Here is a 13,221-nt window from a genome sequence, read left to right as displayed (position 1 = left end):
TTCTCTTAGTTTTCAAATAGACAAAAAGCAAATGCAGCCATCCCCAAGTACTGAGTTCATGAGTTTTGAGCTATATTTCTTTCCGGTTTTAGAAACTCAGTGTAAATGCTGGTTTTAAGTCTCCTTCTGTAGATTTGTTATTAAGAGCTTGCATTTATTTGAAATGTAGTATTATTGCTAGTCTGGCCTTTTTTCTGTATTCTAGGGTGAATCAAGTAGCCTTTTGATAAATCATTTTCTGATGGATACATCTGCCAGTGGATTCCTCACCTTGTGAATATCCCCAGCGCCAGCAGCATTCGGAAATTTTTGTAGCTCTCCACGCCGACAAGGTCGACGTCATAGAGCCATGGCTCCGCTAGCGACCCCGCTGATGTCACTGGAGCCATAAAGGAGCCTCGTCGACGTGATGACGTTGGTTCCCTTTTTTCCGCGCCGTCAACGCTAACGGTTTTTCTAGGACTCTCCGTAGTGTCTCTTGCTACTTTGTGTTCCTCTGTATTCCTGCACTTCGTCTTGTTTCCTTTCAAGTATGTCGTCGAGGAAGTCTGGGTTCAAGCCCTGCAGGGAGTGCGGAGGACATGTCCATTATGGATCCACATGAAGACTGCGTTTGGTGTCTATCATCGGACCACGATGTCGAGGGATGTGCCTGTTGTAGGAAAATGAATCCGAAGGTGTTGAAGGAAAGAGAAGCGAAGCTCTTTATGGTGAAAATGAGGAAAGAAAAAAGAGGAAGGAGGAGGTCGAGGTCACGGTCCAGGTGGAGGTCGGGCTCGAAATCGACATTGGGGCATGCTTCAAGAGCCAAGAAGCTTAAAAAGAAGAAGAGGCACTCTTCGAAGCGCCATTCTGATAGAGAGGTGGCGCCGAAGTTGACTTCTCCAGTCCATCGACACCGTAAGGACTTCGTGTCTCCTTCTCCATCGGATCCAGCTTCTCCGGTGAGATCAGCTTCACCTGCAGCTTCTACAGTTCGATCTCCAATGCCGGCTCCATCACCGACTTCGAAGCATTCTCCGGCTCCAATAGAAGAGGTTCCTGTGCCGGATGAACAGGCGACTCCATCGGATCCGCTGTCGGCGCCAGCTGGCCCAAACACGGTAAAACCTGTATCTGAGTCTGTCCCGGGGGCATATCCTCCTTTTCCTGGCCCGGGTCAAGATCCTTCGCATTATCTAAATGCGATGTATGGAGTGTTCCATAGAGCTATGTATCCCTCTGGAGTGCCTTTGGGTCCATGGGTCCATTAGCATTTAATCTGGGGGGTCCCCAAGCTTATGCCCAGGCCCCGTTTATGCCATTTCTTCTGGCGGTGCCGTCTTGGCATTTCCCGGCGCCGAGAACGTCGACGCCGTTTCCATCCTCTCCGGCGCTTTCAGCTCGACCTCGATCGGCGCAGGCTGTGCCGACGGATCTGTGTAAGACGCCGGCTCCAGGTCCTGCGGAGTTGTTCTTGGCTCCACCGGCGCCTAGAATAAGATCTAGGAGAGAAGCCCAGAGGGTTTTGGAGGAGCAGAGATTTCGCATGGAGGAAGGTGAGGTTGAGGATTCTGTTGACTGTTTTATGGAGTGGCCTTGATATGTCTCCTGAGTGGGAGCTTTCGCCTGTGTCTGAATCTCCATCAAAGGATGTGATCCCCTACCGTACGGTAATTAAAAAGGCAGCAGAACTTTTGGACCTTCAAATTCCTTCTGCTGAATTTAAATCTAACATTCTGACAGAAGTTCTTCACTCTCCTACTTCTGTTGTAGAGCCTCTGCTACCGTTTGATGAGTCCATCACTGAGCCTGTTTTGGAGGTCTGGCGCAAACCATTTTCGGCTCCAGCAGTTAATAAGACTATTGCCAGGAGATACAGGGTGGCTCCAGGGGATCCTGACTTTTTATAATCCCATCCCTCTCCTGAGAGTCTAGGGATCCAGGCTGCTCGTTCAAAGATGTTTTCTGGTGCCTTTCCACAGGTTCCAGCTGGCAGTCAAAGAAGCTCGACCAGTCAGCTAAGAAGGCGTTTTCTTCGGCTAGCATGGCCCTTAAGTCAACTAATGCCACCTGTCTTTTGGGTCGCTATATCAATGCCCTAATGGATTTGGCGAAAAAACTTGCCCCTAAATTGTCCGAAGAAGACAGGAACATTTTTAATGAGGTGTTACAGGACACTCAAGCAGCTGCTCGTCAGGTGATTCAGAGTGGTTTGGATACGGCGGGCTCTGTCCCCAGGATCATGGGGTCTTCTGTGGCTACAAGAAGAAGTGCCTGGTTTAAATCTTCAGAGTTCTCCCCAGATGTACAGGCAACACTTTTGAATCTACCTTTTGATGGCTCTGGTCTCTTTCGCAAGAAAGCGGATGGAGCCCTAGAAAGCTTTAAGGATAGTAAGGCAATGGCCAAATCTCTAGGTCTTCAGACTCTGCCTAGGGGTTCATCGTTTAGGAGGCACAGAGGTTTTGGGTGATCATCCATTTGGTCCTACAAACAACCTCAGCAGCAGCAACAACAGCAGCATCAAGACACCTTGTATAGAACCTACAGGGTCAAGAATAGAGGTCGTCCACGAGGTCGTCAGCCCTCCTCCTCCTTTACCTCCCCTCCTATTACCACAGCAAAGCAGCCCTAGATCCCCCATTTTGGAACATGTGGTCCTGTAGGGGGTCGGCTTACTCATTTTCTACAAGATTGGGAATCGGTCACTACAGACCTTTGGGTTCTTAATCTTGTGGAAAATGGGTATGCTCTTCACTTTTGCGAATTCCCTCCAAATGACCCTCCTTTGCCAAGGGGTTTGCTCTGAGGACCACCTTCTTCTCCTGCAGGAGGAAGTCCTAACTTTGTTGAAAAAGGGTGCGATAGAGGTGGTTCCGGAGCAGGAAAGGGGTCAGGTATGCTACTCTCGGTATTTCCTGATACCCAAGAAGGATGGCAGGTTACGTCCAATCCTGGATCTCAGGATCTTGAATCTTTTTTTGAAGCAGGAAAAGTTTAAGATGCTCACCCTTGCACAGGTTCTTAAAGCGCTGCAACAGGAGGATTGGATAGTGTTGATCGACTTGCAGGATGCGTATTTTCATATCCCGATCATGAAGTCGCACAGGAAGTATCTTCGTTTTACGGTAGGGGCGCAACATTATCAGTTTGCGGTTCTCCCATTTGGACTTATTACTGCACCTCGAGTCTTCACCAAGGTGATGGCAGTGGTGGCAGCCCATCTCAGGAGATCAGGGATTCCAGTTTTCCCCTATCTGGACGACTGGCTGATCAAGGCAGAGTCGCCAGAGAAGGTGCTTCATCATCTCCAAGTGACAACCCAGCTGTTTTGTCTAATTAGGGTTTTCGACAAACGTGCCCAAGTCTCACCTGGTGCCCTTTCAGCGCAACCTGTTTATAGGGGCGGTACTGGACACTACTCTCTGTCGAGCATTCCCTCCTCAAAGGATTCTTGACATTCAGGAAATTATTCCTTTGTTTTACAATGGAGCGGTCGTTCCAGTCTTGAAGGTCCTACGCCAGCTTGGTCTGTTTGCTTCCTGCATTCTGGTATTCAACCATGCACGCTGGCACATGAGGGTGCTCCAGTGGTGCCTCCGCAGGCAGTGGTATCAGGACAACGGAGATCTCAGGGAGTCTGTGGGAAGCTGCGGCGGATCTGTCTTGGTGGAGCGTGGAAGGCAATCTGTCTCCGGGAAAGCCCTTTCATCTGCCTCCATCGGTGGCCACAGCGATAACTGATGCATCCACTCTAGGGTGAGGTGCTCATCTGGGGGACCTGGAGATCAAGGGTCTTTGGTCTCCAGGGAAAAGGTTGCGTCACATCAACCTTCTAGAGTTACGGGCGATACGTTTGGCGCTCAAGGCCTTCTTCCCTTCCCTTTGCGGTCAGTCGGTTCAAGTCCTAACGGACAACACTACTGCAATGTGGTATGTCAACAAGCAGGGAGGAGTAGGGTCGCATTGTCTCTGCAGAGAGGCTCTGCGTCTCTGGTCCTGGGTTCAGGATCATCGGATTCGTCTGATGGCAAATCATCTGGCCGGCGTTCTAAACGTGCATGTAGACAGTCTCAGTCGGCAGTTCTCAGCCGACCACGAGTGGAGGCTTCATCAGGAGGTGGTTCGTCACGTCTTTCGGACGTGGGGAACTCTTCGGGTGGACCTGTTTGCCACTCATGAGAATGCTCACTGCCTGTCATTCTGCAGTATCCGATGCGGGGAGCTTTGGGGGACGCGTTTCAGTTGAGTTTGGACTCACAACTCCTTTACGCGTTTCCTCCCATACCCTTGATTTCTCGGGTTCAGAGGAAGATTCGCCAAGATGAGGCCCAAGTCATATTGATCGCCCCGGATTGGCCAAGAAGTGTGTGGTACACAGATCTTCTCCACCTCTCCTTGTGCCCTCCGCTCTGTCTCCCACTCAGGGCAGGCCTCTCGCAGTCGCAGGGGCAGGTTCTACACCCCCACCTCCAGAGCTTACACCTTCATTCCTGGAGATTGAACGGGGCAACCTGAATTATTTTTCTCTTCCTTCTTACGTGGTGGAAGTTATTTTGTCCGCCAGACGTCTCTCCACCAAGTCTATCTATTCCTATAGGTGGTCCAAATTTGTCCATTGGTGTGGGGAAAAGTCTATTGACCCTTTAAGGGCTGCGTTATCCAACATTCTTCAGTTTGCTCTATCTCTGGCCCAGCAGGGTTTAGCTGTGGCTACTGTGAAAGGATATTTACTGGCTTTGTCGGCGTTCCTTTGCTTGCCGGATCAGCCGTCTTTGATTAGGTCACCTATTGTGTTACGTTTCATTAAGGGCCTTACCAACACATTTCCACCCACTCCATTTATTGTGCCTCAATGGGACTTAAATCTTGTCTTAACCTACTTGATGCGTTCTCCCTTTGAGCCCATGCACAAGTGTCCCTTGAGACTACTGTCTTTAAAGACTGTTTTTCTTGTTGCCATTACCTCGGCAAGGAGGGTAAGTGCGCTTCAAGCTCTGAGTTCGAAGCCCCCATTCTTGACCATTCATGCTGAAACAATGGTACGCAGGACCAGGGCTGCTTTTCTGCCCAAGGTGGTAACTCCCTTCCATCTGGGGCAGTCCATTACCCTTCCTACCGTCCCTCCTCTCCCTCACCCTTCCAAGGAGGAGGAGCGGCTTCACTGCCTGCATCCTAAGAGGGCGGTGAGTTTTTACCTCAATAGGACTAAAGACTATTGTGTGGATGACCAGCTCTTTGTTGGCTTTGCTGGCTGCTAGAAAGGCAGAGCGGTGCACAAGCGCATCCTTTCCAGATGGATTATCTTGTGCATCAAGATCTGTTACTCTTTGGCTGGTAAGGAACCTCCAGAAGGTATAAGAGCTCATTCTACTAGAGCAAAATCTTCTACATCTGCCTTACCTAGGGGTGTTCCTGTAGAGGACATTTGTAGAGCGTCAACTTGGGCCTCCCTCCACACTCTCATGAAGCATTACTGCTTAGACTCCGAAGTGAGGGGGAACGGACACTTTGCGCGTTCTGTTCTCCAAGATTTTCTGGTATAGAAGGGTGGACACCCTCCTCCGGGAGTGGGGACTGCTGTGGGACTCTATTCAAAAGGTGAGGAATCCACTGGCAGATGTATCCATCAGAAGAACAAGTTACGTACCTTCGGTAACGCTTTTTCTGGTGGATACAGTTTCTGCCTTTGGATTCCTCACTGATCCACCCGCCTCCCAGTTGTCCACCCTTGTATACCTACAATGTTGATATTGTCTACTTTACATTCAATGGAAGTGTTTTACTGCAATGTTTTTACACTGTGTGTGTTGGTTGTATTCTGTGTACTATGTATACTGTACATATTTATGTTGGGCCATCCGTGTGCCTCGAAGGCTCGGTAAAAAAGGGCGGAACTGACGTCATCACACCGACAAGGCTCTTTTATGGCTCCAGTGGCGTCAGCGGGGTCGCGAGCAGAGCCATGGTTCTACGACGTAGTCCTCGTCTGCGTGGAGAGCTACACAAATTTCCGAATTCTGCTGGCGGAGGGGATATTCGCAAGTTGAGGAATCCACAGGCAGATACGGTATCCACCAGAAAAAGGATTACCGAAGGTAAGTAACTTGTTCATTAAGTCAAATAGGCTGCTTGGTTTGGTAATGTCTGCTGAACCAGTTATACAACCGTTTGTCTGCCTTGAAAGAGCAATACATGATAATATATTTGGGAGAAAGCAGTGTTCCTTTGATCTCTTTAACATTACTTTTAATGTGTTCATGTTTTAGTGATCAGTCATACGTCATTGGATTTATTGTGCCTAACCAGAAGGAGCTCCTAAAATTGGCTGAAAAGAATGGCATTCAGGGAAAATTTGAAGCAATCTGTAACAATCCCGAAATGGAAAAGATTGTACTAAAAATGATAGCTGATGGTGCCAAAATAGGTACGTTTTTATTTTTTATTCCTTTGCCATTTTTTATGTAGTATAGTGAAGTCAATCTTTTTGATTTACCACTGACAGGAAGTTACTCTTGTTTTTAACAAAATGTTCTTCTTTTCCCAAAGAGTCATTTTACAAAAAAAGTCCATTAGTTTATTCACAAAATGGAATGTTCAGATTGAGGCATGTCTGCAACTATTTTTTAAATACAGTGTTAGCGATATTTAGGCTGCAGTTCATCTCCAGTTCACTAAACAAATTCCAAGCTTTAATGAAGTTCAGAAATGTAATCCCAATCCGCCAGCCATATGCATAGTAACAGAGTGGCAAGTGTGTTTCGGGGAGGGAATTTTCCATACAAAATCACTTGCTAATTTTCTGAATTGATCTGAAGAGATCTTCCCAGTATTCAAGTTAGTTTGACTTTAATACACCAGCCCCAGATGTACTGCCATTGGCCTATATTTTTGAATCTACGTTACATATTGAAATGACCAAGCATACAAATTAGATTAAAAGTATCCATATATATATATATATATATATATATATATATATATATATATATATATATATATATATATATATATATATATATATATATATATACGCTCCAGTTTACACCATGAAAACGAGTCACTCTCCAAGCGGGTGCTTTTACCGCGATGGTGTCCACGGTGTTATATGGCAGCTCTGTATTCCTAGTATTACCCAGCCAGGTTCAGGAAACAGCACTCACAAGCACAGCAGTGTGTTTAGCAGGGGAGTTTATTCAGAACAGACGCGTTTCGGGAGAACACTCCCTTCGTCGGTATTCACATCAGAGTGGCAGTATGCAGCACCATTATCTATGTTTGTCAAAACTGTTAAAAACAAACAAGGGACTATACCACAAGCGCGACATTAAGCTCCATCTTCGAATGTGCTATCTAGACATATGCTGTATAGAATTGCTAACAAGTCAGTTACACCAGATATAAAGCCGTGTATCGGCACAGTTGTTATCTTAAAAATAAACCACACGTTATATATATTCGAAAACATTTTGTGGCTAAGACAACAGTTCGTTGTTCAACACATCTCAAACCTCAGACAAAAATCACAAAATAGATGCGAGAACGTCTGGCAAATCTTGCCGTGGATCGGCAATTGCAGCCCAATAGACTGCCACACTGAAGGTGTAACAAAAACCAAAGCAATTCATCAAAGCAAATATCGCTTAAGGTAGCATCTTCCATCACAAAATCTCCAGAATATAATACATTTCATAACATCATACTATACTTGTTGCACTCACATAATACTGTAATCCATCTTCTCAACCCAAGTGAGAGGCCAATTCTTCTCCCATATTCAAACCTTTTGGCGCCTTAGTCTCCAGATCTATAATATATCGGGACTCAAGTCTCCTAAGTGTGAGCAATCTATTGCCCCCTCTCGGATTCTCTCCTACTTGGTCCAGACAAAAGTACCTTAAAAGATTTCTGTCACTGTCATGTTTAATGGAAAAATGATGGGCCACTGGATACGAAAAATCCTTGTTTACAATGGCCCGCATATGTTCCAATATCCTTAATTTGACGGGTTTAATGGTACTTCCAACGTACCTTAACATGCAAAGGCATACTAGGCAATAGACTGCATAGTCGGTGTGGCATGACATAAATTTATTTATTTTCTTCCCACCCTTACAGCCAGGGACCTCATACATTAATGTCCTTTTGCTTGCTGCACAGGCTTTGCATTTTCCACAAGGGAAAAAGCCTTTTGTGTCCTTCAAAGTGCCTAGTTTGTGGATAGGTTGTAAATAGCTATGAACTATTTGATCACGTAGGGATCTCGCCTTCCTGAACGTTATTAAAGGTACGCTGGGAATGTCAGGCCCAACGATTTGATCAGATTTTAAAATATGCCAATGTTTGGACAGGATTGATCGTAATTTGAAGGAGTCCGCAGCATAGGGCGTTATCATGCGGAATCTTCCTTCTGTATTGGGGCCTGACTTCTTAACAAAAAGACTGGCGCGGGGTATTTTCCTGACCTTACTAAGGGTCTCTTGGAGAAGATGGGGATTATACCCTCTCATTACAAATCTCTCCACACATTCATTAGCTGCTTTTTCAAAATGTTCATTCTGACTGCAATTGCGTTTCAACCGCAAAAATTCCCCGTACGGAATATTATTGATCAATTTACGGGGATGATCGCTGGACGCGTGTAAAACGCTGTTTCCAGCAGTAGGTTTGCGGTAAAGTTGTGTGCAAATGCGTCCATCACTGGCATTCACTTCTAGGTCCAGATAATTGACCTTTTCCCTGTTGATTTCACCAGTGAATCTCAAGTGATGCTCGTTGTCATTGAGTATCTGAATGTACTGATTGGCTTCATCAATTGATCCATCCCACACTAGGAACAGATCTATGTATCTGCTCCATGCCACCACTTTGTTGTTCCATGTGGCAAGTCTGGGGGCCCAGACTACCTGCTCCTCCCACCAGCCTACGAATAAATTCGCATAGCTGGGCGGGAAGCAGGAGCCCATGGCCGTACCAGACAATTGGCGATACATAGTATCCTGAAAGAGAACGATATTGTTATGCAAGCAGAATGCAATTAATTCCAATAACATCTTATTATGCATTGCCTATTTCAGTTCTCTTTTGTTTAAAAAATATTCCACTGCGTGGAGGCCCTGTGTGTGATCTATACAAGTATATAAACTTGTGATGTCCAGGGTGATTAGTATATAAGATGGTTGCCAATCCAGAAGTTCCACCTTTTCAATGAAGTCCGTGGTGTCTCTTATGTATGATCTCAAAGACAATACAAAGCTAAACAAGTGATGATCTAGAAATTTTGAGAGATTCTCTGTCAATCCTCCTATAGAGGAGATTATAGGTCTCCCTGGGGGATCATTAATGTCTTTATGAACCTTGGGTAGGTGATAGAAACAAGGTAAGATAGGGTTGGTGGTATTTAGAAATAGGTATTCCTCCAAGTCTAACATCTGTTTGTCGTACCACTTTTTAAGCAAGACATGAAGATCGTTGATTCTTGCTAGATATTCTTGTTTCTTTATTGGGGCATAACAAGAATCATCGTGTAGTTGGAGCATGGCTTCTGCAACATATTTAGGCCTCGACATGATGACAATGTTGCCTCCCTTATCGGAGGGTTTACACACAATAGTCTTGTCCTCCATTAACGATTTAATGGCTAATTTTTGTTGCTTAGTGGTATTGAATTGTATCTTCTGAACATTTTGTGTTGTTCTCATGGCCATCGGATCCCTGGTGACCGCATCAGAGAAGATATCAATCAGATCCACTGCAAGCTGGGGGACAAATTTAGAAGCCAACTTGAAATCACTCTTGGGTGCAACCTGATCAATGTTGACATTTACCAATCTTTGAGTGAATGTATTGTCCACTGTGTTAGTTTCCATGTCGCCCTCTCGCCTCAAATTGTGTAGGACTTCGCAGGCTGTTAGATCATTAACTGTTAGGAGGTCCGCATCCTTTCGACTCTGTCTCAATTGCTTGACTTCTTTGACCGTAGGTTTGGTTTTATGAAACTTGTGTAGCTTGACCTTCCGAATAAACTTATACAGATCGATCCGCGTCTGCGTGTACTCCATATTTTTATTCGGACAAAATGTGAGTCCTAGCTTTAATACGGACTCTTCAGCTGGTGTTAATTGCCTTTCGGACAGATTTACAATGGTGAGTTGTTCAGAGGCCCTCACCATCTTCCTCTCCTCTGGCTCCTGGTTACCCTCGTGGTTGTTTTGGTTTGGCTGTTGCCTCTGCCTCTTCCCTTTCCAGCCCCCACGTCTGGTTTGCCTCCCTCTTCTGGGGGTTTGTTCTTGCTGTCTCTTAGCCAGCTCTCTTGGATGACCTTGAACTCCTGTTGAAAAGGGGTCTTATCAGCCGATAATTCAGGGGCGGTCGCCAAGCCAGTTGCTTCATCTCCAGATAGTTCACTGGCATTAACATCGGAATCCGACGTCTCCACTCTGGTTTCCGCAGTTGGTTTAGGCATTTGGCTTTTCCTTGCGACCTCCTTGCGTGGCTGATCATATTTTTTTGAAAACGTCAGGACCCTTCCCATCGCATATTCCCGCTCGTCACGGTCAAACTTTTCTTGTTTTCTTTGTTTAATTTTTGTTTCATATTTCTGAAGTCTTTTCTTCATATTAGCCCTAAGGAGTTCTTGTTCCTCTTTATCCGTATTCTGTGAGATTAGCCCCTCCAGTTCTTCAATTTCTTTCACAACTTTATCACGGTCACTCCATGCAAATTGGATTAAAATTTCCAACATGCCTTTGCATGAATTGGCTATGTGGGCAGCCCAAGTTTCTAGCAAGAGGGGGTCTGGGTTTTCGTACGCAGGGACAGTGAAGATTCTCAATCCTCTAGGTACCCTCTGTACCTCGATGTAGCCCTGCAGCGAGGTTCCCTCCCACCACTTGCGGAGTTCGCGTTCATAAAGTTTCTCCAATTTGTAAAATTGGGATGTCAAGGCATTGGGGGTAGTCACATTTCTTATAGGTGACGGTCTGGAAATGTCTGGATTCTTGTTCCTGAAGATGCCACCAGCCGCATCTCTTTGCTCCGACATATTGAACATGTTTATTTGTATTGCAGTTCAAGTTGGTACTTGGTCCCAGGATCCAACTAACAACCCCGCTAATAGCTCACTGCCGGCTCTCGCTTAACCGGCACAGTTGTTATATTGGTTTATTTTTAAGATAACAACTGTGCCGATACACGGCTTTATATCTGGTGTAACTGACTTGTTAGCAATTCTATACAGCATATGTCTAGATTGCACATTCAAAGATGGCGCTTAATGTTGCGCTTGTGGTATAGTCCCTTGTTTGTTTTAACAGTTTTGACAAACATAGATAATGGTGCTGCATACTGCCACTCTGATGTGAATACCGACGAAGGGAGTGTTCTCCCGAAACGCGTCTGTTCTGAATAAACTCCCCTGCTAAACACACGGCTGTGCTCGTGAGTGCTGTTTCCTGAACCCGGCTGGGTAATACTAGGAATACGGAGCTGATATATATATATATATATTTATTTTTTTAACAGCAGCATGATCAAAAGACATACCCTTTATTTTGCAGCCCTTTTAATCTTTTTCATACTGCTGGTTTCTCAACCTATAAGTAGAAGACCATCAGAGTTGTGCCATCAGAGTCTATTTAGATTCTCCAGTGTCCCCAAGGTGTTTGATGATGAATGGAAAGAAGATTTCCTAGTTGGATGGTCTCTCACTGCAACAAGTTAGTACCACACGCCCACCGGGAATGAAAAAGTAACCTATTTAACGTAACAGAAAGTTTCAATTCTATTAAGGACTCTGAGGCGAGGATTATGTCTTCTGTCTCCACTTTATTGCATGGCAGCGAAGACAACAACAAAGACTACACTTCCCATAAACCACAGGGAGAGTGTAGTTAAACAAGAAAATACATGGCAACAGCCAATCAGCAGTCCCAAATACAGTGTCCAATCAGGGCCCAGGGAGCACAACATAGTCCTTCAACAGTGTTCTCTCCTCCTCTTTCGGAGCGCATAGACAGCCTCCTTCTGCTCTTCAGGAATTTTGTTTGTGTGAGTCCGAGCCTTAGGATAAGAGGAACACATTTACCAGAGGAATTGTTGAGAGAAAACTTTTCCAACAAGAACTTATGTACATACCGGATGAATCCAATTCTATTGTATATCTCAAAACCAATATAAATTCACCATTACTTACTACAATACGGGAAGGGGTCTCCTCCAGGAGTCCAGGGCGGGATAATCCTCGCCTCCGAGTCATTAATAGAATTGAAACTTTCCATTACGTTAGCTAGGAATTTTTTCATTCTATGTCAGAACTGGAGGCGAGGATTATGCTTGTTCAAAGCTTGCCCACAACCAAATGAGCCACATTCAAGATAGGTTTAAAATTATAACGTTTGAATGTGGAGTCTGACGACCAATCTGCCACGTTGAGTATATCCTCTAAACGCTCTCCTAGGCTGAAGGCCTTCGAAGCCATAGCACCCCTTGCGGAGTGAGCCCCAATCTGCCTTAGGCTGATGCCTGATGCCTGCTTCCTGCATCAGCCAGTGAACCCACCTAGCTATAGTGGGTGAGGATACTGCTTTAAACGGCTTTCGCAACGAAATAAGGAACTGTCTCTCACCTGGAGGACGATACTCCTCAGTCATCTCCTCATACGCTTTGAGGCAACTAACCACACAAAGCTTTGTGGAATCCGGAAATTGTGGATACGAAATAGACTTAGAGTGTCACTTTGAGCATCTGAGAAGGGTGAACGTCACTCCATCTGGGGTAAAAATTCTGCTAGAAATGTCCAAAGCCTGGACATCTGACACTCGCCTACAAGATATCAGACCTAGAAGCATGGCTAGTTTTGCTGACAACTCTTTTCTAGATAGGTATCTATTCTATTGCCTCGACAAAAACAGGTTAAGAACTTGCTTGACGTCCCAGAGAGCGGAATAACGAGGCTCCGGGAGTAGTGATAGGCGGACGCCCCGCAACAGCCGACAAACCAGGGGGTGCGCCCCCACTGGAGCTCCATCCACCAGGAAGTGCCCGGAAGAAACTGCTGACCTAAAGGTGTTAATAGACCGATAGGCCAAGACCTCCGAGGCGAGCTGGGCTAGAAAGTTCACAATGTCGACCACATCCGCGACCAAGGGATCAAACTTCCATCGCACACACCAACGGGTCCATCTGCCCCATGCGGATCTTTATCTTTTGACAGTACTGTCTGTCCATGCCTTTGAGATA

General features: G+C 45.6%; 1 protein-coding gene across 1 annotated transcript in view; it reads left to right on the top strand.

Moving 5' to 3' along the window:
- Positions 1-13,221, top strand: part of ACSL3 (acyl-CoA synthetase long chain family member 3) — a 569,394-nt gene that overhangs the window by 526,333 nt on the left and 29,840 nt on the right. Inside the window, exon 14 of the mRNA XM_086943874.1 lies at positions 6,252-6,409. Within this exon, the coding sequence (XP_086800000.1) occupies positions 6,252-6,409 (158 nt within the window). The remainder of the gene's footprint in view (positions 1-6,251; positions 6,410-13,221) is intronic.

Source organism: Lissotriton vulgaris, chromosome 11, assembly GCF_964263255.1.
Source record: "Lissotriton vulgaris chromosome 11, aLisVul1.2, whole genome shotgun sequence".
In the NCBI taxonomy this organism is placed as follows: domain Eukaryota; kingdom Metazoa; phylum Chordata; class Amphibia; order Caudata; family Salamandridae; genus Lissotriton; species Lissotriton vulgaris.
Note: the sequence above shows the minus strand (reverse complement) of the source record. Positions and strands in the feature narration are given on the sequence as shown.